We start from the raw sequence: 27,659 nt of genomic DNA, 5'->3' as shown, positions 1-27,659 counted from the left end.
TGGATAAAAAAACACTCAAAAAGGCACACCAGAGTGGCGAAATTATCAGGCAGAGCATTAACACCATCTGCCCCCGCATACTCCAAAACAATCTCATGGCACTGAATGTCCATCCCACCCTTCACGTATGGATTACAGACTTCCTGACCAACAGGTCCCAAGCTGTCAAACTGGGGGATATCTCCTCTCATCCTAGGACAACAAACACAGGGGCCCCACAAGGCTGTGTCGTGTCACCGATCCTGTTCTCCCTCTATACGAACAACTGCAGATCCTCGGCGGACTCAGTTAAAGTCATCAAATTCGCTGATGATACCACCATTGTGGGACTTATAACAAACAATGACGAGCAGGACTATCGCCGTGAGGTTGACAGAATTTGCCAGTAGTGTAAGGAGAACAGGCTGGTCCTCAATGCAGCCAAGACTGTGGAGTTGATAGTGGACTTCAGGAAGCAGGCCCCCACCCCATCGCCAATCTACATTGATGGCACAGAGGTTGAAAGAGTGGCTAGCGTCCGCCTTCTTGGCACTACCATATCTAAGGACCTGAGATGGAAGGCAAACACTGCCTTGACCCAGAGGAAAGCCCAACAGAGGCTCTTTTTCCTCCGACAACTGAAGAAGTTTGGCATGGCTCAGGAGCTGCTGACGAACTTCTACACAGCCACCATTGAGTTTGTCCTCTGCTCATCCATCCTAGTCTGGTACGCTGGCTCCTCCAACAACGACAGACACAAGCTCCAGAGGGTCATTAGATCGGCGGAGAGAATCATCGGTATACCTCTCCCCTCACTCGACCTCCTCCACAACTCCAGATTACGATCTAGAGCACTGAGGATTGCCAGCGACCCCTCACACCCGGGCCACCGCTTTTTCAGCCGACTTCATTCAGGCCGCAGGTTTCGAGCCATTTACACCAGAACTTCGAGGCATAGAGACTCCTTCTTCCCCTCTGCCGTCAACCTCCTGAACTCCCTTCAGGCCATCCCATCTCTAGCGCTGCCCCCCCCCCCCCCCCCCCAAATGTTGCAGTTGCTGACCTTTTGGGCTGTCTAGTGTAAATCTGATTAAACCGCACCCTGCAGACTACCGTTATACCGCTGCACACCTAACTATTAATATGTACCACTGATTATGTTGTATGATTGTATGACTATGCTCTTTTCTTATGTTGATACTATTTCTACTTCTCTCTCTGAGCAACTGAATGTGCCAAACCCAATTCCGGGCACGACCCAGTCGTGCTTGGCGATTAAAAGATTTCTGATTCTGATTCTGATTTCTGATTTATTCTTTACAAGCTATCAACTGATATGTTTATTTTGTGTGAATCGTTCATCTCTGGTTCCCTTTAAAAGGATTTTCTCTTGTTTTTTTTACTATAGAAGAATCACTAAAATCAAAACGTGGACCGTGAAATACATACAGTATGTTATGTAAGTATTTATCTACTTATATGTGTGGTTATTTTTCTGAGATAGTATGGCTGACAGTTCCTCTTTAATTATGCAACAAAAGCAGAGTTATGTAAGAAAACCATTAATTTTTGATTGCTACCGTACAATTCATACTAACTATAGTGATGTGCAAAGAAAGAGGTTCTATACATCAGATATAAAGCAGCAGCACCTGCTCCTTGCTGGTCATGCATGGATCAATAACCTGGGTCACGTCAAAACATAGCAACGTCTGATGGAAGATTAATGTGACGGTGATCACTCAGTCACATGACAGAAAACACTAGGAAACCCCTCTTTTATTTTCTTTTTATTGGGTGGTTACTGTTTTTTGTGTACAGCCAGTAATCACAAAATACAGTGCCTATAATACTGTAAATCAGGCCTAATACTGTATGTCTATTATTCAATGTGTTTATTTTTTAATGAAAGGGGAGTTACACAAACTCAAAGCAAGGGGGGAAACAGCATTTTAGCTCATAATTTTGCAAGTTTAAGCATAATTCTGTGTTTATTTTACAAATTGGTTTTCTTTCGTTTTCCCCTTCCTCATATTTCATGGCTTGTATAATTTAAATGCAAATGTGAGCGAGGCTGGCGTTCTGTTACTCTATGTTCCCCCGGATCTCACAGTGGGACTCCAGAAAATTTAGCACAATAAGATCCTTCTGCCTCCAACAAAGTTTCACCGTAATTTTAAGTGCATTGCAATAAAAAAAATACAGGTCTGAATCATCAGCGTTGCCAAGATTCTTTTATACGGAATAAAAACTTTGCTTTAGGAAAGTTGAGGTTGGGTTTCGCTACAGCTATTGAATTGCAAGCTACACGAGTATTATTAATTTAGATTTTCATTAAGCAGCAGTAGGGGATCCATTGGACAAAGGCTGAAGTTTGCGAAAAATGCCAGTGCTGAATAGAGAGGGTCAGTGAAATGCTGTTTATTCTGACTTGTGTGCAAACTTTATGGGCTCGTTTCCACTATAGCGAATCTGCATGCGGTGTCCGCATGCGGATTCGCATAGGCAATGCAAGTGGATGGGGCTGTTTCCACTTGTGCGGCTGTGGGAGCGTTTTTTTGTGCGGCAGAAATCTGCGCGGCAGAGCCGTCAGATTTCGCGTGCGAGAGGAATGCACGGGAATTGCCGCTAATGCTTTTAATAGGGAAACTGCATGCGGGTTGAGCATGCGGTTTTTGCCGCGAAGTCGCATAGGTATAATGTTAATTTACACAGGCAGTGACATAGTTAAATTCGCACATACCCTTACCTATGCGGAATCGCATGCGAAATTGCGGCAAAACCGCATGTGGAATCGTACCCGCATGCGATTTCGTCTGCGGTGGAATGCAGGTGAATCCGCACCGCAACAGTGGAAACGAGCCCTGTGAGGAATGTTAACCAAGGATTGAACTTCATCCCAACCAGCAGCTGATACCCCTTTTCCCACAAGAAATATTTACCTATTCTAAAATAGATCATCAGGGGAGTCTGTAAGGCTGATATTGTGGTGAAACCCCTCCTACAGTGTGATGTCATAATCATGGCATTTTCATGTTTGCCAGTAGTAAAGATGATGACCTGCAGGCTCATTGTGGATCAAACAACATCAACATATTACGTGGTGAACATTAATCATTTCTTGATCTCTCTTCTATATTTTAACGTCTCACTTTGCAATGTATTGATTTATTTGTTTCCCCCATTTCGCTAAAGTATCTCTTTAAGGGCTCTTTTTCACTATGAAACACAATCGCAATTGCGTTGCTAAGCGAACCCATTTCAAACTAATTTCCACTACTGTGATTTTCGATTGGGATAGAGCTACTACACTCAGAATAGGAGCTCAATCGCATGCCAAAATAGCTAAGTGTAATCGTAATTGCTTAGTGCTTTTTGTAGGGATTTACAGTAGTGCGTCCCGGCATTTGCCAAGCAATTTTCTATTTATGCCTAGCGATTTTGGAGTGCTTGCATTTGTAGTTCTTGTGGCAAAATAGGAAGTACACTTTAACCTGGAAGTGAACATCTTTTGGAGAAAAAAACAAAACCTTTTGAAAACCACTCTGTTCAGCAATTTTTAAAGCAATTTTACAGTTTTCGTATATTTTTAGGATGGTGCACACTGCAAGAGCTGTTTTTAACTCACTTGAGCAATGTGATTTTCTAAAAATCACCTATAGCATTACATTAGCAAGAGATGTATTATTATTATTTAGTATTTATATAGCGCCAACATCTTCAGCAGCACTGTACAGAGTATATTGTCTTGTCACTTAACTGTCCCTTAGAGGGGCTCACAATCTAATGTCTATGTCTGTATCATGAAGTGTATGTATTGTTGTCTAAGGCCAATTTTTAGGGGAAAGCCATTTAACTTATCTGTATGTTTTTGGGGTGTGGGAGGAAACCAGAGTGCCCATAGGAAACCCACACAGACAAGGGGAGGAGATAGAAACCCACGCAGACATGAAGGGAACATACAGATTCCATGCAGATAGTGCGCTGGCTGGGATTCGGACCGGGGACCCAGTGCTGCCCCTTTCAAACCACTAGCACTAAAAAAGCTCTTGCGGTGTGAACCAGGCCTTACATTGAGGTGTAAACACCTTCAAAATGCTGTAGGATCCCTGTTTGCCTTTGGGGAAGAAAAAAAATCACTCTGGTGTGAATTAGCCAATTAAAAGACATTAGCCAAGTGTTTTTTTAAATGCTGGCGCTTTTGAAAGCACTTGGCATGTACCAGCCCTTAGCCTATATTTACAGTGGTGCATTGTGGTAACTGTGAATTGTTCCCAGGGCCTGATTTTCCATAAGGCTCTCTAGGCTCATGCCTACAGGCGCTTGATGATGGAGAGGTGGCTCACTCCCCTCCTTGAATGCCTGCCAGCCTCTCTCCCTATGCAGAGTCTCAAGCAGAGCGTAGATAAGGAGGTTAATCACCTGACTCTTGACATTCTACTTATGAGATCTCAATTCAACTGGGGGCAACTCTACCTACCTAATACTTGGGTGCCTCTCTAGTTACTTAATACTGAGGTACACTCTGGCTACCTAATGCTAAGGGGCACCTTTAGCTACCTATGACAGGCAATGGAATTAAAGGAAACCCGAGATAACATGTGACATGATGAGATAGACATGGGTTTGGACAGTGCCTAGCACACAAATAACTATGTTGTGTTCCTTTTTTTCTTTCTCTGCCTAAAAGAGTTAAATATCAGGTATGTAAGTGGCTGACTCAGTCCTGACTCAGACAGGAAATGACTACAGTGTGACCCTCATTGAAAAGAAATTACAACTATAAAACACTTTCCTAGCAGAAAATGGCTTCTGAGAGAAAGAAAGAGGGTCAATAGTTCATAGATTTTAGCTCTGGCATACTTCAACAATAAAACAGTTAAAACTTAAAAAGTAGATTTAAACATAAAATAATACTGTGGAATATCTTAAAAAAGTGTTTTGGTATTTTTGGGGAGAAGGAAGATAGCTACAATTGTTTATTTCATTAGTTTATTTTTGCCTCGGGTGTCCTTTAAGGGAGAGGTGGCAGATGGACCAGCCAGCACACTTGCGGTGCAGTTCAACAGGGGTTTGTGAGTTTGTGAAGAGCGAAGTCTAGAGCTCCAGAACATCTGTGCCTATAGGCTCCTGATTGTCACCCATGGATTTGCGTCCCAATCCCTGTGGGGGACAGTAATTGTGCATGTTCATATCATTTGTGGATAGTGCTATCGAATGTGTGAAGGAGTTGTTCTTTTTTGCATTTTATACTCAGTTGCGCATCCTGCTCTGCACTCCTTCACAGCCCAATAATTGGCTACTCATTTCATGGCTTTAACCTAGCAATAATTAATGGCGATAGTTAAACTATTATATAGCACGTCCACACATAATCCACTCGCACGTCATTTCCTTTATGTCTGAGCAGAGACTTGTAAATTATCCTGCCCGGTGTGACTCGGGTATTTCATGTGAGATTATGAATACCTTTTGAGAAGGGAGAGGCTTTTTAAGTCCAGTCTGTTAAGTTATCTTCTGATGTTCGGGGGCACCGAGGACAAATCAAATATGATTTACAGCCAGATTACTTTATATACACAGCTAACGGTAATTAACGGAGTCTGCAAGAAGCATTGACGAGTTAAGTATCAAAGAGAAATATTTCTTTTAATTAAAAGAAACCATCAAGCAAGTTCACAAAAAGTTGAACGCAGCTGCCTTTTAAAAGTGAAAATACATTTCTCAATTGCCTTAAAGCCAAACCGTTTTGCTTCTCCGGTCTTCTGCTTTTAGCCTACCCATCAAACGTATACAATTGCTGAAGGTGGCCTTGTTGCCTGTAATTTGGTGAGCTCATGGCTCAATCACTCAGGCTGCTGTGGAGATGATAGTTGTCTGAGTTATCATCCTCTGTTCGAGTCACTTTTCTGGTTTTACAGAAACTCTACTGCTTCCCACAACAAACTAAATTGACAGCATCATATAGAATCGCTAGAAAAGGAGAAGCCCATGTGACAACGATAAGGCCCAAAGGCTGGAGTGTGAATAGAAGAGGAAGAAAATCACCATAGTGTTTAATAAAAGGCCAGGCTAGCTGTAGAATCCACAGTAGGGAATCAAGAAAGTGTCAGCAGTATAGAGTACCGTATATACTTGCATATAAGCCGACCCTTGTATAAGCCCCCAGAAACCAGGAAAAAAGTGACTGATTCGAGTATAAGCCCCCTCCCCTATTTAGCCTGCTCCACAGTAGCCAGATGATCCCCTAGTACAAGTCAGCCCCCTCCCCACAGCCAAATATGCCCCAGGATCACACAGCTGTGTCTCAAACAAGCCACTAGATGGCGTCATAGATATGAGGCACAGCAATTATCACACAGGAAGAATGCCCAATCATTGCACCACTGACACATTGCTTGCAGGCTCAGCTCCACAAGCCGGGGGCACAGGTAGTCTTGAGCAGTGCACTCTGCACACCATGTTGCAGGGGATGGAGGCCACGGACACAGCAGGGCGCAAGCAGGTAAGAGCAGGATCACTAGTGCATGATCCTTACACTCCTCTGCCAGTAATAAAACCTGGTCCACCATCTGCTCTGCTCCACTGACTCGCATATAATCCGAGGGGGTAATTGTTCAGCACATTTTTTATGCTGGAAAATTAGGCTTAAGAAGAAGTATATACAGTATAGAGTAACAGTGGAGATTACCAAGTGGTAAAATAAATAATTCAAGCCCGGGGGGGGGGGGGGGGGGGGGGGGCTGGTAGGAACATGCCAAATCTGACTAGTTGTGCCGAGGCTACATCAGGGATCTGCCATTTTTATATACATCTTACATTTCTCTAATAACTGTGGTTTATGACAATTGATGCGCTTTATCCATATGCATATCTAATTGAACACTTTTTGTATATTGCTGCTATACTCTGTAGTATCAACTTGTTATATTTGTCTGTACATATTTATTATATTACCTATACAGTGTGCCCATTTGATCCAGTGTCACACCAGTCGCTTACATGCGTGCGTTCATGTATATGGCTATACGTGTCTGCAAGATTTATGGTGTGACACTATTTTGAATTGGACCAAAACGACACATATTTATTTGTGGGGCTTGTTATATTTTTACCTAGGGATTAATGAGCTCGGGTGGTCAAGCATTGGTTTTAATTGTTTTTAACCATGTTGTTGTTTGGCTAATAAAGATTACTGTTATAATTTATTCAGCGCCATATTATTTATTACATTACTTTAAAGGGAAGCTCCAAGCAAAATAAAAAAATGAGTTTTACTAACCTGGGGCTTCTACCAGCCCCATGCAGCCATCCTGTGCCCTCGTAGTCACTCACTGCTGCTCCAGCCCCCGCTGGCAGCTTGCCGACCTCGGAGGTCGGTATGCCGCATTGCGTACATTTTTACGCATTCCCGCTAGTGCAGGAACAATAACACATACATTTTTACGTGTTACTGGTTTAATGTGTACATTTTTTTTTGCGTTGAACCAGTAATGCGTAAAAATATACGTGTTAATGTTCCTGCACTAGCTGGAATGCGTAAAAACGTATGCAATGCGGCCCGCCGACCTCCGAGGTCGGCAAGCTGCTAGCGGGGGACTGGAGCAGCAGTGAGTGACTACAAGGGCACAGGATGGCTGCATGGGGCTGGTAGAAGCCCCAGGTAAGTGAAACTCATTTTTTATTTTGCTTGGACCTTCCCTTTAAAGGGGAAGTTTTTCTTTTTCTTGTTTGTGGTGTTATATGTTTGATAAGGGTCTAAGACCTACATTTCCCTATAATTGTGTACCCTATTAGGGGCGGGGATCAACCTATTGTGGTTGAACTCCTATTAGCTCAATTGTTAGTTTGAAAAGTCAGAAACACCTGATCAGTGGTGCTCAGCAGAGCTCGAATATTCGAGTAGCTCGAATATTCGAGCTCTTTTTCAGCTATCCGAGCTCGGTATTCGAGCTCCGAATAGCTGTAGCTATTCGAATGGGCTATCCGAGTACACTCGAATAGCCCATTCACTATTCGAGCTATTCGAGCAAACGGCGCTATTCGAGCTCGGTACCGAGCTCGAATAGCGTCATAGCCCAGATTGATGTCCTTAGAGCCAATCAGAGGGCTCCCAGGCCCTCTGACGGCAGCCAATCACAGAGGGGGACCCTGGCCAGCCCCTACCCTATAAATAGCGGCCGCCATGTTCCGTTTCTCCATGCTTGCCTGAGACTTGTACAGAGAGAGAGTTGCTCCTTTGTGCTTTGGCTTAGCAAGTGCTCTATTGTGATCATTTACCTAGCGTTTTTGCTCACCTACACCTGCCATATACACCTATATTGTTGTTAGTTAGATAGACATTGTATTTTAGTTAGTAGCTTGTGTGTTACATTAGAGACAGGCAGCTGCTGCAAGCTTACAGGTTTAGGCCTCAGGGGGGCCTTGCCTCTGTGGGCAGCTGTCCTCTGTTTATTTCTCTCATCTATACCAGTATTTCTGCTGTCCTTTACTAATAGTATTGTAGTTATACTGTACTAGGAGTAGGACACTCACTGACTGTCACTGTTTATAGGCTACTAGCTAGCTCCTGCGTGTGTGCACTCACTCACTGTCTGTGTGTACACACACTCTATTTCCTTCTGATTACTGATAGATTATTGTTAGTTAGTTGTACTTACTGTTACTACTTACTCTTACTGTACTAGGAGTCTAGGACACTCAGTCAGACAGTCACTGTGTTCATAGGCTACTAGCTCCTGCGTGCGGTCACTCACTGTCTGAGTGTACACACACCACCCACACTCCATTTCCTTCTGATCGCTGATTGATTATTGTAATTAGTTAGTTCTACTTACTGTTACTACTTACTCTTACTGTACTAGGAGTCTAGGACACTCAGTCACTGTGTTCATAGGCTACTAGCTCCTGCGTGCGGTCACTCACTGTCTGAGTGTACACACACCACCCACACTCCATTTCCTTCTGATCGCTGATTGATTATTGTAATTAGTTAGTTCTACTTACTGTTACTATTTACTCTTACTGTACTAGGAGTCTAGGACACTCAGTCACTGTGTTCATAGGCTACTAGCTCCTGCGTGCGGTCACTCACTGTCTGAGTGTACACACACCACCCACACTCCATTTCCTTCTGATCGCTGATTGATTATTGTAATTAGTTAGTTCTACTTACTGTTACTACTTACTCTTACTGTACTAGGAGTCTAGGACACTCAGTCACTGTGTTCATAGGCTACTAGCTCCTGCGTGCGGTCACTCACTGTCTGAGTGTACACACACCACCCACACTCCATTTCCTTCTGATCGCTGATTGATTATTGTAATTAGTTAGTTCTACTTACTGTTACTACTTACTCTTACTGTACTAGGAGTCTAGGACACTCAGTCACTGTGTGTTCATAGGCTACTAGCTCCTGCGTGCGGTCACTCACTGTCTGAGTGTACACACACCACCCACACTCCATTTCCTTCTGATCGCTGATTGATTATTGTAATTAGTTAGTTCTACTTACTGTTACTACTTACTCTTACTGTACTAGGAGTCTAGGACACTCAGTCACTGTGTTCATAGGCTACTAGCTCCTGCGTGCGTGCACTCACTGTCTGAGTGTACACACACCCACACTCCATTTCCTTCTGATCGCTGATTGATTATCGTAATTAGTTAGTTCTACTTACTGTTACTACTTACTCTTACTGTACTAGGAGTCTAGGACACTCAGTCACTGTGTTCATAGGCTACTAGCTCCTGCGTGCGTGCACTCACTGTCTGAGTGTACACACACCCACACTCCATTTCCTTCTGATCGCTGATTGATTATTGTAATTAGTTAGTTCTACTTACTGTTACTACTTACTCTTACTGTACTAGGAGTCTAGGACACTCAGTCACTGTGTGTTCATAGGCTACTAGCTCCTGCGTGCGGTCACTCACTGTCTGAGTGTACACACACCACCCACACTCCATTTCCTTCTGATCGCTGATTGATTATTGTAATTAGTTAGTTCTACTTACTGTTACTACTTACTCTTACTGTACTAGGAGTCTAGGACACTCAGTCACTGTGTTCATAGGCTACTAGCTCCTGCGTGCGTGCACTCACTGTCTGAGTGTACACACACCCACACTCCATTTCTTTCTGATCGCTGATTGATTATCGTAATTAGTTAGTTCTACTTACTGTTACTACTTACTCTTACTGTACTAGGAGTCTAGGACACTCAGTCACTGTGTTCATAGGCTACTAGCTCCTGCGTGCGTGCACTCACTGTCTGAGTGTACACACACCCACACTCCATTTCCTTCTGATCGCTGATTGATTATTGTAATTAGTTAGTTCTACTTACTGTTACTACTTACTCTTACTGTACTAGGAGTCTAGGACACTCAGTCACTGTGTTCATAGGCTACTAGCTCCTGCGTGCGTGCACTCACTGTCTGAGTGTACACACACCCACACTCCATTTCCTTCTGATCGCTGATTGATTATTGTAATTAGTTAGTTCTACTTACTGTTACTACTTACTCTTACTGTACTAGGAGTCTAGGACACTCAGTCACTGTGTTCATAGGCTACTAGCTCCTGCGTGCGTGCACTCACTGTCTGAGTGTACACACACCCACACTCCATTTCCTTCTGATCGCTGATTGATTATTGTAATTAGTTAGTTCTACTTACTGTTACTACTTACTCTTACTGTACTAGGAGTCTAGGACACTCAGTCACTGTGTTCATAGGCTACTAGCTCCTGCGTGCGTGCACTCACTGTCTGAGTGTACACACACCCACACTCCATTTCCTTCTGATCGCTGATTGATTATCGTAATTAGTTAGTTCTACTTACTGTTACTACTTACTCTTACTGTACTAGGAGTCTAGGACACTCAGTCACTGTGTTCATAGGCTACTAGCTCCTGCGTGCGTGCACTCACTGTCTGAGTGTACACACACCCACACTCCATTTCCTTCTGATCGCTGATTGATTATCGTAATTAGTTAGTTCTACTTACTGTTACTACTTACTCTTACTGTACTAGGAGTCTAGGACACTCAGTCACTGTGTTCATAGGCTACTAGCTCCTGCGTGCGTGCACTCACTGTCTGAGTGTACACACACCCACACTCCATTTCCTTCTGATCGCTGATTGATTATCGTAATTAGTTAGTTCTACTTACTGTTACTACTTACTCTTACTGTACTAGGAGTCTAGGACACTCAGTCACTGTGTTCATAGGCTACTAGCTCCTGCGTGCGTGCACTCACTGTCTGAGTGTACACACACCCACACTCCATTTCCTTCTGATCGCTGATTGATTATCGTAATTAGTTAGTTGTACTTACTGTTACTACTTACTCTTACTGTACTAGGAGTCTAGGACACTCAGTCACTGTGTTCATAGGCTACTAGCTCCTGCGTGCGTGCACTCACTGTCTGAGTGTACACACACTAAATTTACTTGTGATTACTACTGATTATTGTAACTGCTAGTTGTACTTCCTGACTGTTACTACTTACTTACTGTACTAGGGGACACTCACTCAGTCACCTCACCAACCAACCCACTCCATTAAAGTACCCCACTTTCACCCGCCCTTTTACAAAACTTTTGTCTATACGCCCAAAACATTTAAGATGTCTGGAAGTGGCAGCCAGCGCGGTTTGGGCAAGGGGAAGGGCAGCAAGGGAATCAGGAGGAGAGGGAGCAGCATTGTGGCAAGCCGCGGCCGCGGGCGCGCCACCATGCACAGTTCCGCAGCAGCAGCAGCAGCGTCAGTGGCTAACATTCCTCCCATAGCCACTGGCCGTGGACGCCTTGGGCGCCGCCCAGCAGGAGCATCTGCAACTCACGCTGCAGAGACACAGCAGCAGCAGCGTGTAGCACCTGCTCCCATTTTCCTCCAGCCGGGTCGGAAACGTCCCATTGAGGAAAAGGATGCAGACACTGTGGTGCAACTCATGACGGAGGATGAGCAGCCCGCCATCAGCTCTGCATCCGAGGCCTCCACCCTCACCACCACCACCACCCCTGTTCGCAGCAGCCGCCCAGCAGGGTCTGGGGAGGAGGCCAGTTCACCGTCACTCGCCGACCTGTCATTCAGCAGTCTTTTGACCCCAGGCATCATGAGTAAATTGTCTGCTGTTGTTGGCGATCTTGAGGAGGAGATGCTGATGGGCACTTTGGGGGATGAGGGATTGGACAGCAAGACTGTGGCGACAGTCAAGCAGCCCATCCATGCATCAGGAGAGGAGTTTGGGGGGTCCTCATCCCAGCAGGACATGTTTCAGGAGGGGGAGGATGATGATGACCCGGTGACAGACAGAGACTGGGTGCCACCACCTCCAGGGGATGTCGTCCTCAGCAGCTCTGAGGAGGAGGAGGAGGATGCTCTTGTGGGCCTTGCAAGGAGGCGCATCATTGCAAGCATTGGCAGCAGCAGTAGGCAGGTCCCACAGCCTGCTGGTGTCTCAGGCTCAGCAGCAGCAGCATCTGCCAGTACCACCACCAGCCGCACCCAAGCCCCCCAAGCCCCCCCCCCCCCCCAACCACCACAGGGAGACAGGCAGCAGCGCTTCCATGCCGTAGGGGGATGTTTAAGTCACCAATCTGGCGATATTTCACCATGCCCACTGTGTACAGCAAGTACGCCACTTGCAACCACTGTCAGCGGAAGTTGAGCAGAGGTGCAGACCCCTTAAAGTTCTGCACCAGCTCGCTCATCAACCACCTTGCGGCTAAACATTTCCACCAGCATGAGGAGTTCCAGAGGCTGAAGGCATCTGGTGCTGGCAGTGGCACCACACCCATCACTGCACAGCCTTCAGCAGCAGCAGCAGCAACAGCAGCCACCCGCCCTCCTGCTCCTCCAGCAGCACCAGCAGGAGTGCGGAAACGCACTGCTCCTCCCCCCTCTGCAACTCCTGCCGCCGACACTGAGGCCTGTTCTGGCAGCCAGTCCTCAGTGGCCTCCTCTGCTGTGTCTGCTGATTCCCGTGTCAGCAAAAGGCCACGCCAGAGCCTTTTGAGCGAGTCCTTCCAGGGGGTGGTTAGGGCTCTGCCTCCCAGCAGCCGTCGCGTGCGGCAGCTGAACGGCTTGCTGGCACGGGCCATGTGCTCCCAACTCCTGCCGTACACGCTCGTGCAGGAGGGGAGCGACATTCGTGTGCTGCTTGCTTGCGCAGCCCCAGACTGGCAGCTCCCCAGCAGACACTTCTTTGCCCGCAAGGCCATTCCTGCACTGCACCGCTTTGTGATGGCCAATGTGGAGCGAGGGCTGGAGCACGCGGTTGGTGAAAGGGTCCACGTCACCATGGACTCCTGGAGCAGCCGCTTCGGGACAGGCCGCTACCTGTCCTTCACTGTCCACTGGGTCAGCTTGGTGGAAGGGGGTGAGGATGGGAGAGCAGCAGCGGGCACAGCAGCAGCAGCAACACAGTGGGTGGTGCCACCCCGCAGGCTCAGGGGAACTGCAGCAGGTTCCTCCGATCCTCTGCCATCCTCCGGCACACCTGGCCAAACCCCCCGCCTCAGCAGCAGCGTGAAGGCCCGCCACTGCCAAGCGCTGCTGCACTTGGTCAGCCTTGGGAAGACCAAGCTGACGGCAACCCATGTGTTGGCCAAACTCCAGGAGCAGGAGAGGATTTGGCTGACCCCCAGAGGCCTCAGAGTCGGAGAGGTGGTGGCCGACAATGGGGCCAATCTGGTTGCCGCAATAGACAGGGGAAACCTGACCCACATCCCCTGTCTTGCCCACGTGCTGAACCTGGTGGTGCAGAAGTTCCTGCGCACCTACCAGGGGATGGGCGAACTGCTGGAAACGGCAAGGAATGTTGTGCGTCACTTCCGGCGCTCGGCTGCAGCCTGTGCGAGCCTGGAAGACATGCAAAAGGAGCTGGATCTGCCACGCCATCGGCTGATCCTTGACGTTCCGACTCGCTGGAACTCCACCCTGGCGATGTTGGAGCGTCTGGTTGAACAGAGGCGCGCTGTCAAACAGTACCTTGCCCTGGCCACTGTTTCCGCAGCTCAGAGAAGGGACAAGACCAGCAACTTCCCGTCCATCGTCCCCGATGATGACTGGAGGCACATGCAGCAGGTGTGCTTAGTGCTGGCTCCATTCCTGCAGGCCACAAACATGGTGAGCAGGGACCATGCTATGGTCTGCGAGTGGGTGCCCCTGGTTTCTCTGCTGAACAGGGCCCTCGATGCTTTGCTGGAACAGGGAGCGGCAGCCTTGGACCAGCAGGAGCGGCAACCAGCTGCGCAGTCCACCTCTGAGGGGGAGGAGGAGGAGGACTTGGTGGAGGTCCCTGACCTGGCTGCTGATGAGGGGGATCAGCACAGCGCAGCTGAGTTGGTGCGGGGGTGGAGAGAGGATGAGGCGGCAGAGGAGGAGGATGAGGACAGCACTGACGTCGATGTGCCAGCAGACGTGGCCCGCCTCTTCCCAATGGCAGCGCACATGCTGACGTGCCTGCGCAGGGACCCCAGGGTGATCCAGATGAAGCAGAGGGAGGACATCTGGATCAGCATGATGTTGGACCCACGCCTCAAGGGGAAGTTGAGCCAGTTCCTGCCGCCTGCAGGAGGAGACCCAGCGCAACAAATAAGGAGCTTGCAGCAGGCCCTTGTTGAGCGCTTGGAGGAAGCCTTCCCCCAGCCTTCCACCCCCACTGTCCAGCAGCCAGCACAGAGGCAGCAGCAGGTGCCTGCATCCAGCAGCAGCAAGCGCCCCACAGACCTGCTGTCTCTCAGCCACGAGCTCTACAGGACTGTAGAGGCTCCGGCAGCAGTGACTAGAGAGGAGATGCATGCAGCAGCATCCTCCTCCGGTCACAGCCAGCGCCTGACCCGCATGGTGGCTGACTACATGGGGTCGTACAGCGGGCTTGACAGCGATGCCCCTGTTGATCCCATGGAGTATTGGGTCAAGCGCATGGAGATCTGGAGCGAGTTGGCGCAGTACGCCCTGGAAGTGCTGTCCTGCCCCCCTTCCAGCGTGCTGTCCGAGCGCTGCTTCAGTGCAGCTGGTGGCGTGGTCACCGAGAAACGCTCACGTCTGTCTCACAAGTCTGTGGACAGACTGACGTTTCTCAAGATGAACCAGGCGTGGGTGGAAGGCGAGTTCCTGGCCCCTGTTGTCGGCGAGAGGGGGACATGAACTGGCTGCCGGAACCATCGTTAATGTGCCTTACCACCCTTTACCACCTCCTGGCTCCTGCTCACTAAGCCAGCCTGGTTCACTTTGACTATTACGTCGCCTGCAGCCACACATTTTACACCTACAGTGGGCTGCTGTGTACTGCCCTTCTGCTGTCTGTCTGTGTTTCCCACTGCCAGGGTACACAGATGATTTACCTTCTGCTGCCACTCTGCCACCAGCTATTACGTCAAACAATAGCTATATTGGTTGCAAAACCAAAAACCAAAAAACCATAAAAAAAAAAAAAAGGTTTAATTTTTCTGAGGTGCCCGGGTTGAAAACTGTGTTGTCCCAGTTGTGTATTGGACACAATGTGGGCTGCACGACCGCTGTCTGGGACCTCCTGTTGTGTTTATTTACAGCCCTGGTATCACCGCTAGGTACCAGGGCTATTATGTCACGCTGCCTACCTGCTGCCACACTCACACTGCTCCTCCATACCTCCTCCTGCTGCTGCTGCTGCTGCTGTCTGTCTGTGTTTCCCACTGCCAGGGTACACAGATGATTTACCTACTGCTGCCACTCTGCCACCAGCTATTACGTCAAACAATAGCTGCTCGCCTACTCCTCCATTCCTCCTCCTGCTGCTGCTGTCTGTCTGTGTTTCCCACTGCCAGGGTACACAGATGATTTACCTTCTGCTGCCACTCTGCCACCAGCTATTACGTCAAACAATAGCTATATTGGTTGCAAAACCAAAAACCAAAAAACCATAAAAAAAAAAAAAAGGTTTAATTTTTCTGAGGTGCCCGGGTTGAAAACTGTGTTGTCCCAGTTGTGTATTGGACACAATGTGGGCTGCACGACCGCTGTCTGGGACCTCCTGTTGTGTTTATTTACAGCCCTGGTATCACCGCTAGGTACCAGGGCTATTATGTCACGCTGCCTACCTGCTGCCACACTCACACTGCTCCTCCATACCTCCTCCTGCTGCTGCTGCTGCTGTCTGTCTGTGTTTCCCACTGCCAGGGTACACAGATGATTTACCTTCTGCTGCCACTCTGCCACCAGCTATTACGTCAAACAATAGCTGCTCGCCTACTCCTCCATTCCTCCTCCTGCTGCTGCTGTCTGTCTGTGTTTCCCACTGCCAGGGTACACAGATGATTTACCTTCTGCTGCCACTCTGCCACCAGCTATTACGTCAAACAATAGCTATATTGGTTGCAAAACCAAAAAAACCATTAAAAAAAAAAAGGTTTAATTTTTCTGAGGTGCCCGGGTTGAAAACTGTGTTGTCCCAGTTGTGTATTGGACACAATGTGGGCTGCACGACCGCTGTCTGGGACCTCCTGTTGTGTTTATTTACAGCCCTGGTATCACCGCTAGGTACCAGGGCTATTATGTCACGGCGAGCTGCCTGCCTCATTGACTGCCTGCTGCCACACACTCATCCTCCTCCTCCTGCTGCTGAATTTACCTCCTGCTGTCTTTGTGTTTCCACTGCCAGGGAGCACATACAATGGCGCTTCCAACATGCGTGCGCCCACCAGCTATTTGTTACGCTCAAAAATAGCTGCATTTCTTTAAAAAAAAATTGAAAAGAGAAATACGTGAAGAAGAATAAGACTATATTGAAAAGGAAGGAGAAGATGAAGAAGAAGAAGAAGAAGAAGATGAAGAAGATGAAGAAGAAGAAGAAGAAGAAGAAGAAGAAGAAGAAGAAGAAGAAGAAGAAGAAGAAGAAGAAGAAGAAGAAGAAGAAGAAGAAGAAGAAGAAGAAGAAGAAGAAGAAGAAGAAGAAGAAGAAGAAGAAGAAGAAGAAGTATATACAGTAACACTACTGAACAAAATTAAGGACACAACTTCTCTTTCCACATTTTTTTTTAAAGGAACATCCCCACATAATCACTTGCTGTTGTTACTTGGAAAAAAAGAGGTTTCTTGCATCATTCACCCTCAAAACAAGTGTTGGAAGCTATTTAAGGCCAATTCGAATAGTCAGCTCGAATAGTTAGCTCGAATACCGACTCGAATAGTGAGCTCGAAGTCCGAGGTCGAATCGAATAGTAAAAATTATTCGACTCGAATATTCGAATGACCTCGAATAATTTACTATTCGAATTCGACCAAACTCGAATTTTAAAAAGGGGTATTTGAGCACCACTACACCTGATATGCGGCATGCTTGTTCAGGTTCTATGGCTAAAAGTATTAGAGGCAGAGGATCAGCAGGACAGCCAGGCAACTGGTATTGCTTAAAAGGAAATAAATATGGCAGCCTCTATATATCTGTCACTTTAGTTGTCCTTTAATTTAATTCCATTATTGCCTACAAGTATCATGAATGGAGGACAGGAGTTCTATTTCACATCTTCAAAGCAGTATAATAATGTTAATCAAACAAGAAGTACAATATAAATAGATACAATATAGAGAGAAGAGTTTGCTTGCCACACTAGTAGTTCCATTGCTCAATAAATATGACCTTTCCTTAGGTTAGTGATAAGTTAACGTGCACCTGTCACTCATGCGATTTCTGGTAATGCCAATTACCGATTCCGTAGATCTCTGATTTCCAAGACGTTTTTGGTTTTGTTTTTTTATAATTTTTTTTTTTTTGCATTCTAATTGGACCAATCAGTGAATGTACATTTTTTCTGAGGTAATCTGAATGCCACTGAAATGTTAGGTCAATCACAAGTCTTGTGGCTAAGTTCACAGTGGGAGGTTATAGTTCTGCGTTAATAAAGTCACATAACGCAGGTTACCGCACTGTAATGTTAAGCCTATGCAATGTTTACAGTGCGACGTTAAAGTTGCGTTGTAAATGTTGCATTATGGTAACGCACTGCTGCAGTGCATTACCTCTTAACGCAGATACATTTTCGTGATTTCACATTCGCTGCACATTTAATGCAAGGTAGTGGGAATTTTTGTGTCTGAATTCTGCAAAAGAAATGGCCTATACCAGTGATCTTCAAACTTAGCTCTCCAGCTGTTAAGGAACTACAAGTCCCACAATGCATTGCAGGAGTCCGACAGCCACAGTTGTGATTTATAAGGGAAATGCATTGTGGGACTTGTAGTTCCTTAACCCTCTGGGCGATACAATTATATCGCCCAGGAGGGGGCGCAGCACTATTTTTTAAAAATTTTTATTTTTTAAATCATGTAGCGAGCCCAGGGCTCGCTACATGATAGCCGCAGCGCAGCGGCATCCCCCCACCCACTCCGATCGCCTTCGGCAATCAGAGTAAGCAGGAAATACCGTTCAGAACGGGATTTCCTGCTGGGCTAACCCGGTCGCCATGGCGACGGGGCGGGATGACGTCACCGACGTCATGGACGTCGTGACGTCAGAGGGAGTCCCGATCCACCCCTCAGCGCTGCCTGGCACTGACTGGCCAGGCTGTGCAAGGGGTCGGGGAGGGGGGGGGGGGCTGCGCGGCACGACGGGTAGCGGCAGCTCGGCGGCGAGCGGCGGCGATCGGAAGTTACACGCAGCTAGAAAAGTGCTAGCTGCGTGTAACAAAAAAAATTATGCAAATCGGCCCACCAGGGCCTGAGAAATCCACCTGCGCGATATACCCCGAGCTCAGCTCGGGATTATCGCTCAGGAGGTTAACAGCTGGAGAGCCAAGTTTGCAGATCACTGGTATAGGCCATTTCTTTTGCAGAATTCAGACACAAAAATTCCCACTACCTTGCATTAAATGTGCAGCGAATGTGAAATCACAAAAATAGACATTGCACACAAGTTAACAGGTTGTCTATGACATTCTAATTAACCCAGATTACATACAAAAGGTGAGCATTATTATTATGTTGAAAAGAATTCCAGCAAAGAGGAAAGGCTTGTGAGGAGTCATGTAAATGCAAATGTGAGGAATAAATTCTAGTGCATAGCAAATTTATTTTTCAAAGATAATTACATACTAATTAGTGTAAATTAGCGTCACTAGTATGCATGGAAAAAGCAGAATGTAAAAATTCACTTTTATGAACAAAAAAAAAGAAACAATAAGATACAACAAAAAAATTATACAAAAATAATATCACACACTCGCAAATAAGAACACTCAGGACAAATTGCAGGGATAAGGGCACAATTCCACTAGCCTGCAACATCTGTTTCTGTAATGGATGTGGCACCTGTGCTAATGCAAATTCACATCCCTGCCATGCACTGCTATGGGGATTTGGATGCCTGCTGTGGAAAACTGCCTGCATGTGATTTCAGTGCAGCTTATTTACTCTATTAGGTTGCGATAACCCATCTGAAATTGCATGCGGAAAATGGTAGTGAATCGTGCTAATGGAAATAGGACTTTAGTGTGAAGACATCCGAAAAACAAATACTCTGTTCAGAAACACGCTCTACAATGTCATCATCAGTAGCCTAACATGTAGAAGAATCCCATCAATCTCAGTGCCGCATTGTGTCTGCCTTCTGCCCTCCGACCTCTCCAATCTCCGCTCTCCTCTTGTTCTGGTTTGGTAGACCTGAACACACAATATCACTGTCTAGCAGAGGCCAGGGAGAGATCTCCGGAGACCCCCCTGTGTGCAGACATTCTCTAGCTTGCCAAGCTGCCATCTGATGCAGCTCACACACACACAGAGGTAAAAGTGCTGCTTATTCTCGCAGTACAGATTCAGCTGCGCTCCTATGTGAGCCACGGACGCACAGAGGGCAGAGACTCCTGCAAGTGTCTGCAGATGGTCTGCGGTAAATCATACGAAGTGTGAACTGGCAGGGTTCCTGAGCACAGCTATTAACAGACGGCAAACATCAGGGAACTACAAATTCTATTTTTCACTTGCTTATGATTATAGTAAAGTTGATTACGAACAGCACAGAACTTCATTGGGTTGACCTCTGAATACAAAAATTATAATTTATAATCAATATATTTTAAACTAGCTGGACGCCCGGCGTTGCCCGGGTATGTATTTGGCTAGTGTTGGCTCTGCCCACTTTTCCTAACCCTAACACACAATTACTTAATGACCAAGTATGTGAGCGCTGCAGTCTTTGGCATCAATAATTTGCAATGAAATAAAATTAATCTGATTGGATGTGGCTCCACCCCTTTTCTGAATTTGAACCCCAATCAACCAATGGCCAACTGTACCAGGTACAGGTGATTAACAGTGCAAGAATGGCAGCAATTAAATATTCCCCTTAAAAATGAATAGGTGGATTTTGATTGGCTTTTATAGGTTCCACCTGCTTCTCTGAATATTAATCCCAGTCACCCAGTGACCAATTGTGCAAAGTTTGAGAACCCTACCATTAACAGTGTAAGAATTGCTGCAGTTTACATTTTCTCAGTGAAATTTTTCTCCACCCACTTATTTCCTAACATTATTCAGGTATGTATTTGGCTGGTGTTGGCTCTGCCTACTATCTCTAACCCTAACACACAATTACTCAATAACCAAGTTTGTGAGCTTTGCGGTTTTTGGCATCAATAATTTGCATTGAGATTAGACAAATCTGATTGGCTGCTTGTGGCTCCACCCCTTTGTCTGAATTTAACCCCAGTCACCCAATGACTAACTGTACCAGGTTTAAGGCTTGTGCCATTAACAGTGCAAGAATGGTAGCAATTACATATTCCCTCTTGAAAATCAATAGGTGAATTTTTATTGGCTTGTGTAGGCTCCACCCACTTCTCTGAATATTAATCCCAGTCACCCAGTGACCAATTGTGCAAAGTTTGAGAACCCTACCATTAAAAGTGTAAGAATTGCTGCAGTTTACATTTTCTCAGTGAAATTTGCATTTGTCTCCGCCTACTGATGACCCGGCATTGCCTGCTTATGTATTTTGCAGGTGCTGGCTGCGCCCACTTTTCCTAAACCTAACACACAATTAATCAATAACTCAATGACCAAGTTTAACAAAAGTTTGCTTTCCTAAAACAGAAAGAATTTGCGATAATTCAGGTTGGAGTGAGCTCGAGATGTCTCCCAGGCACCACTGCTGAATATATGCAAATTAACCATTGTACCCTTAGAAGCTAAACACACCTCCAGAACCGCTGGAATGCAATGATGTGTCAGCTTGTAAATATGTACAGAGCCATAATAATCCAACATGCATACAGACTGTTTTCGGATTGTTTGATCCTCATCAGTGCATGGCATGGATTAATTTGGCTCTATGGAGTAGGGCTTGTAAATCCGAGAGGCACAGACTAACCAGCAAGCTCATGGTGACCCAGAACTCATTGGGGTGTGTAAGGGACTACAATGGTCCTAAAAGCCCCCTTACTAAGATGTTAAGAAAAACAAAAGTTTGCTTTCCTAAAACAGAAAGAATTTGCGATAATTCAGTAATGTCCAAGTTTGTGAGCTTTGCTGTCTTTGGCATTAATAACCTGCATTAAAATGAAACAATTCATATTGGCTGTTTGTGGCTTCACCCCCTTTTATAAATTTAAACCCCAGTCACCCAATGATCAACTGTACCAGGTTTGAGGCTTGTTCCATTAACAGTGCAAGAATGGCAGCAATGAAATATTCCCCTGAAAATCAATAGGTAATTTTTGATTGCCTTTTGTAGGCTCCACCCACTTTTCTGAATATTAACCCCAGTCACCCAGTAACCAACTGTGCAAAGTTTGAGAACCCTACCATTAACAGTGTAAGAATGGCTGCTGTTTACATTTTCCCAGTAAAAATTGTATTTGTCTCCGCCCACTTATTACCCGGAATTGCCCATTTGTGTATTTGTCTGGTGTTGGCTGTGCCTACTTTTCTAACCCTAACACACAATTAATCAATTACCAAGTTTGTGATCTTTGCGGTGTTTGGCATCAATAATTTGCATTGGAATATAACAAATCTAATTGGCTGTTTGTGGCTCCACCCCCTGTCTGAAATTGAACCCTAGTCACCCAATGATCAACTGTACCAGGTTTGAGGCTTGTGCCATTAACAGTGCAAGAATGGCAGCAATGTAAATATTCCCCTTGAAAATCAATAGGTTAATTTTGATTGGCTTTTATAGACTCCACCCACCTTTCTGAATATTAATCCCAGTCACCCAACAACCAACTGTGCAAAGTTTGAGAACGCTACCATTAACAGTGTAAGAATGGCTGCAGTTTACATTTTCCAGTGAAATGTGTATTTGTCTCCGCCCCCTTTTTGGTTATGGGAATAAAAAGTATCCTATACTTTATTCCAGGTAGTGTACTATGTGTGTGCCAAATTTCATTCAAATCCGTTCAGCCATTTTTGCGTGATCGAGTAACAAACATCCAAACATCCGAACTTTCCCATTTATTATATTAGTAGGATTAGTAGGATGTTGCACCCTGGAAAAGTAATTGATGGCAAAAGCTTCTGATGTTCCATGAAATGGTCCATGGAGTCAAGTTCTCCTGCATGAGCCTCTTGGCACCTCTCATCACATTAATGGGCCACCCATGTGTGGCACTGTTCGCCATACAGCAGTCCCCTCTGTGATGCCCTGAAGGCGGCCCTGCAGGAAATTTAGCCACTGGAGTGCTGGAGGCAGGTAGCGGGTGCCGAGGTTGCCCACTATACAAACTTCAGTTAAAGCGCCCGCTAGTTAGGCGCAGTTTGTACAGCAGGTAGTCCTAAAACCCACTATTACAGTTCATAGCCGATACTGACATGGGTGGTTCTGGAGCCCCCCAACTTCTGCAGCAGCTGATGTTTATCTTGTTTAGCGCCCAAAGTGGCATGGTTATCGGTGGGCTTTGTATGTAGAACAGAGGTGCCAGCAGGATAAAAGTCAATAACATTTTTAAAAATTGCTTGGAGGAAGTGGTGGGCTTGCCTCCCAAAAGCAGACACGAGATCCTGTCTTCTTATAAATCAATACATTTATTATACGGTACCCCAAAAACAGTGCAACGCGTTTCGCAGGCCCAGCCCGCTTCATCAGGCAAAAAAAATGGGGACAAAACAGAATTTCGTCAATAGCAGGTGTAGCGCCTCACCTGCTATTGACGAAATTCTGTTTTGTCCCCACTTTTATTGCCTGATGAAGCGGGCTGGGCCTGCGAAACGCGTTGCACTGTTTTTGGGGTACTGTATAATAATTGTATTGATTTATATGAAGACAGGATCTCGTGTCTGCTTTTGGGAGGCAAGCCCACCACTTCCTCCAAGCAATTTTTAAAAATTGTATTGACTTTTATCCTGCTGGCGCCTCTGTTCTACATACAAATACTCTGTGTCCACTCCTGGTGGAGGGGAGTGCTACCCCGTTTCTTGTTTCTTTACTACAGAGAGCGACTTCTTAATCCTGAGTGAGGACAGGTCTCATCTCCTCACCTGCCTATTGAGTGGTTGCCTGAATGGTAACCCATGTTTGTGAGTATAAATTCTCTCACTAAACCACTTACCAATTGTCTTTAACATACTACACCATATTGGGCTCTCGTTTTTTTTTTTTTATTTTATGGTTATCGGTGGGTTTTCGATACGGTAGAACAGTTAAGGTCAGGTGTGGGTGGGGTGTCAGTAGCGCATCGTCGGGGACGGGGGTAGGTGAGGATTAGGCAGGCAATGTTGAGGAAATTTGATCAGGATTAGGCATCAGTGGGGGGGGGGGGGGGGGTTGGTTAGGATTAGGCATCAATAGGGGGATGTCAGCATCGCTGGGGGGGGGTGTACTGTTAAGGTTAGGCATCGGTCAGGGGTGGGTCAGGTAGGATTAGAAATCAGAAGAAGGAGGGAACAGTAAAATTTAAAAATACTTTGCTATCGGAATTACCACTGTCCAATAGTACGATATTGATAATTTTACCAATATTCTATTAGTGGCCAGAGGTGCTCGGATACCGGCAATCACGTATTCGAGTGATCACGAATTTGACTCCGCCCACTTACCAATTGACTCATTATCACGAATAGAAACAGATATCCAACTCGAGTGCGGTTTTGAATTCGAATAACTGCATGTAATCACGAATCACGAGTTGGTATTGGTGATTAAAAACCCGCTGACTTTAGTGGTTAATAGCAAAGCCCTTACATGCTAGAAACACCAGGGGCCTGATTCACAAAGTGGTGATAACTCAGTTATCACGCCTAAAAGACTTTAGGCGTGATAACCTTTGCACCAGCAAAGTTATCACCGCTTTGTGCTCTAACTCGCGCGAACTTACCGCGCGCACGCGCGCGCGCAAAGTCCCATAGGGCTTAATGGGCACTTCGCGCGAAGCACGGTGCGCTGCGCTACCGCGCGCAAAACTTTGCGCGCGGGAGTTCGCACGAATTCCTTCAGATCACGCCTAAACTAAGTTTAGGCGTGATAAAGGGCTTTTCACAGGCGTGCAAAGTGTTTGCACCGCTTTGTGAATCAGGCCCCAGATATGTTAAGAAGAACAGTGGGAACAAGAGGAAAAACTATTTTTCAAAAAGACTTTATAGTTTTTGAGAAAATCAATTTTAAAGTTGAAAAGGAAAAAAAGTATACATTTAAATGCGGTAAATTACATTAACTGTCGGCGGGGTTTTTAGTCACAAATGCCGACTAGTGATCACGATTCTGGTAACGAGTGCAATTACAAGTGCATTCGTGATCGGCATTCATGATCGATAATGCCGATTACAACCTTGTGATCGCAGAAAATAGCTTGTGATCAAGAACTCGTGATGAGCACCACTGTAAGCGGCTATTTCCAAGGCCTACACTTCCTTGTTGTCCATTTTGCATTTACGACCAGAAACAACAGAAGAGCAAATTTAGAGCGGGAGAAAAATGTTTATTACTCTCAATGCTACTTATGTAAATTACAGAAGCAAAAAATATCTGTTCGCGTATAAGCCATGATTTTTTTTTGGGGGGGGGGGGGGGGGGGGGGGGGGGCTTATGCCAATTCTAAATGTGTATTTGAGTCAGTGCAGAGCGCACGTCAGTACTGTGCTGGAGAGGGATTCTACGATTACCTCAGCAGGGTCAGCTGTCATGTCTCCTCACTTCGGCCCACTGCTTGCCCACGTCTCCTCCATATCCTCTGATTCTGACGCTGTGTCTTCTGGGTCCATCCGCAGCTGACACCTTCCAGTCACTCTCTGAGTTGCGGCAGTGAAGCTGAATATCAGCAGTGAAGAGAAATTGATGGCGACAGCAGAGGGGCCTAGAAGAGGACACCTGGGCCGGCAGTGGATCCATTATTTAGACATTTTTCCAGCTCACCAGCCAACAATCTGATACAGGGTAGAGCAAACATACTCAAAAATAAAAATAATTACTGTGTATTTGGCTACTCATGCAGCACATATTCAAACTGTGATATTAAATAGGAGCTGAATATAATTTAAATTGTGTATTCTTTACAATATTCATCGGGTAATTATTCAGTTAGCATTTGCATTATAAAATCACACCTCACTTAGATTTACATTCGTAAATTAATAGTAGTGCCGCCATCTTTACTGCTGGCAGGTGCATCACTGTGGAATACTTTATATTCCCCTCCCCTATGTGTGGTGTGAGCAGGAATGTCATTTGATGATCTAGAGTGCTCTGGCGCAGAAGGCTGCATGACATCATAGCAAAGTCAGATTAAAGAGAACCTGAGGAGGGTTCGAAAAATCCTATAGGATACAAGGGCACATTCTGCATACAATGGCCAGTCTCTGTGTCCCAAAATCCCCCCCCCCCCCCCCCGTGCTCTGCTGTCCCCATAAAAAAACAAAAACGCCAGGCTAGTGACTGTTGCTAGCTGGCTGTTTACTTAAGGCTGTCTGTCACTGCCACTCCCCCAACTCCTCTACTATAGCACCGCTCCCCTGCCTGTGTCCCCTCCCTCCCCGCCTGCGTAAGCCGATTGGAGGAAGCTTACCAAGGCAGGGAGGAAGGGACACAGGCGGGGAGCCACGCTATAGAGGAGGCTAAGGGGACACTATAGGGACACAGAGGCTGGGCATTGTATGCAGAATGCACCTTTGTTTCCTAATAGGATTTTTCAAACCCACCTCAGGTTCCCTTTAAGGCCACATGGGGCCCTTAGCAAAGTAGCCTGTTTGCCCCCCCCCCCCCCCACACACACACACTTTCCCCCTATAGTCAGATTTTCCCCCCTTTCAACCAGTACCCCCCTCCCTCCCTCTCCATGTGGGACAGTGCGGTTACAAGAAGATACTCACCAGCTTCAACATTCCTGCGCTGACAGCTCTCTTCCGCAGTACCCCCTGCATCCTCCTCATGGATACTGTAGCACCATGTGACTGCACGCGTCTCTTGTCATGTAATGCAGCGGGAACGTACGGGTAACATGCTGTTGCTGTAACCATGGAGAGGACTCCAGGGTGTGCTGCGGAAGAGAGCTGTCAGTTCCTGTGTACCCGCCGTCCAGCAAGGAGAAGGAGGGCAAGTAGGATAGCACTTAGGGCAGCCTCCTCTCACAGCAAGGCTTCCAGTAGCCACACCGTACCTACCTTGCCTGGGGCCCTTAGACTGTGACTGCGGCCCCAAGCAAGTGCTTTAGTTGCCTGGTCGAAGATCCGGCCCTGCATCATAACCTTGGTTAAGCATCACTGAGAGGGCTACATACAGTAATATATACTGTTATAAGAATAGTTTTTGATGCTGAAACCAAGATACAGTAAAACCATGAATTACAAGTAACTTGGTTGGCAAGCACTAAGCAAGACGAGCAAAAAGTTTCATTACATTTTGACTTCATTACATTTTGTACCAGCAGTCTCTGGTCCTGACATGTGACATGATGAGATAGACATGTACAGTGGGGTGCAAAAGTATTCGGTCCCCTTGAAGTTTTCCACATTTTGTCACATTACTGCCACAAACATGCATCAATTTTATTGGAATTCCACGTGAAAGTCCAATACAAAGTGGTGTACAAATAACTGCAAACTGGGGTGTGCGTAATTATTCGGCCCCCTGAGTCAATACTTTGTAGAACCACCTTTTGCTGCAATTACAGCTGCCAGTCTTTTAGGGTATGTCTCTACCAGCTTTGCACATCTAGAGACTGAAATCCTTGCCCATTCTTCTTTGCAAAACAGCTCCAGCTCAGTCAGATTAGATGGACAGCGTTTGTGAACAGCAGTTTTCAGGTCTTGCCACAGATTCTCGATTGGATTTAGATCTGGACTTTGATTGGGCCATCCTAACACATAGATATGTTTTGTTTTAAACCATTCCATTGTTGCCCTGGCTTTATGTTTAGGGTCATTGTCCTGCTGGAAAGTGAACCTCCGCCCCAGTCTCAAGTCTTTTGCAATCTCCAAGAGGTTTTCTTTCAAGCTTGCCCTGTATTTGGCTCCATCCATCTTCCCATCAACTCTGACCAGCTTCCCTGTCCCTGCTGAAGAGTTGCACTCCCCGAGCATGATGCTGCCACCACCATATTGGACAGTGGGGATGGTGTGTTCAGAGTGATGTGCAGTGTTAGTTTTCTGCCACACATAGCGTTTTGCATTTTGGCCAAAAAGTTCCATTTTGGTCTCATCTGACCAGAGCACCTTCTTCCACATGGTTGCTGTGTACCCCACATGGCTTGTGGCAAACTGCA

The 27,659-nt window shown here is 46.2% G+C and overlaps 1 protein-coding gene across 8 annotated transcripts in view; it reads right to left on the bottom strand.

Annotated features, from left to right (window-relative positions):
- Positions 1-27,659, bottom strand: part of CTNNA2 (catenin alpha 2) — a 3,078,224-nt gene that overhangs the window by 2,737,962 nt on the left and 312,603 nt on the right. The window contains exon 1 of one of the 8 annotated variants that reach the window (XM_068274989.1): positions 25,066-25,124. The exons of the other annotated variants lie outside the window; for them this stretch is intronic. Coding sequence (XP_068131090.1) covers positions 25,066-25,086 — 21 coding nt within the window. The 5' untranslated portion in view covers positions 25,087-25,124. Of the gene's footprint in view, positions 1-25,065; positions 25,125-27,659 lie in introns of those variants that run through there. 8 annotated transcript variants of the gene reach the window in all.

This window comes from Hyperolius riggenbachi, chromosome 1 (genome assembly GCF_040937935.1).
Source record: "Hyperolius riggenbachi isolate aHypRig1 chromosome 1, aHypRig1.pri, whole genome shotgun sequence".
Classification (NCBI taxonomy): Eukaryota; Metazoa; Chordata; class Amphibia; order Anura; family Hyperoliidae; genus Hyperolius; species Hyperolius riggenbachi.
This window is presented reverse-complemented; position numbering and strand designations above follow the sequence as displayed.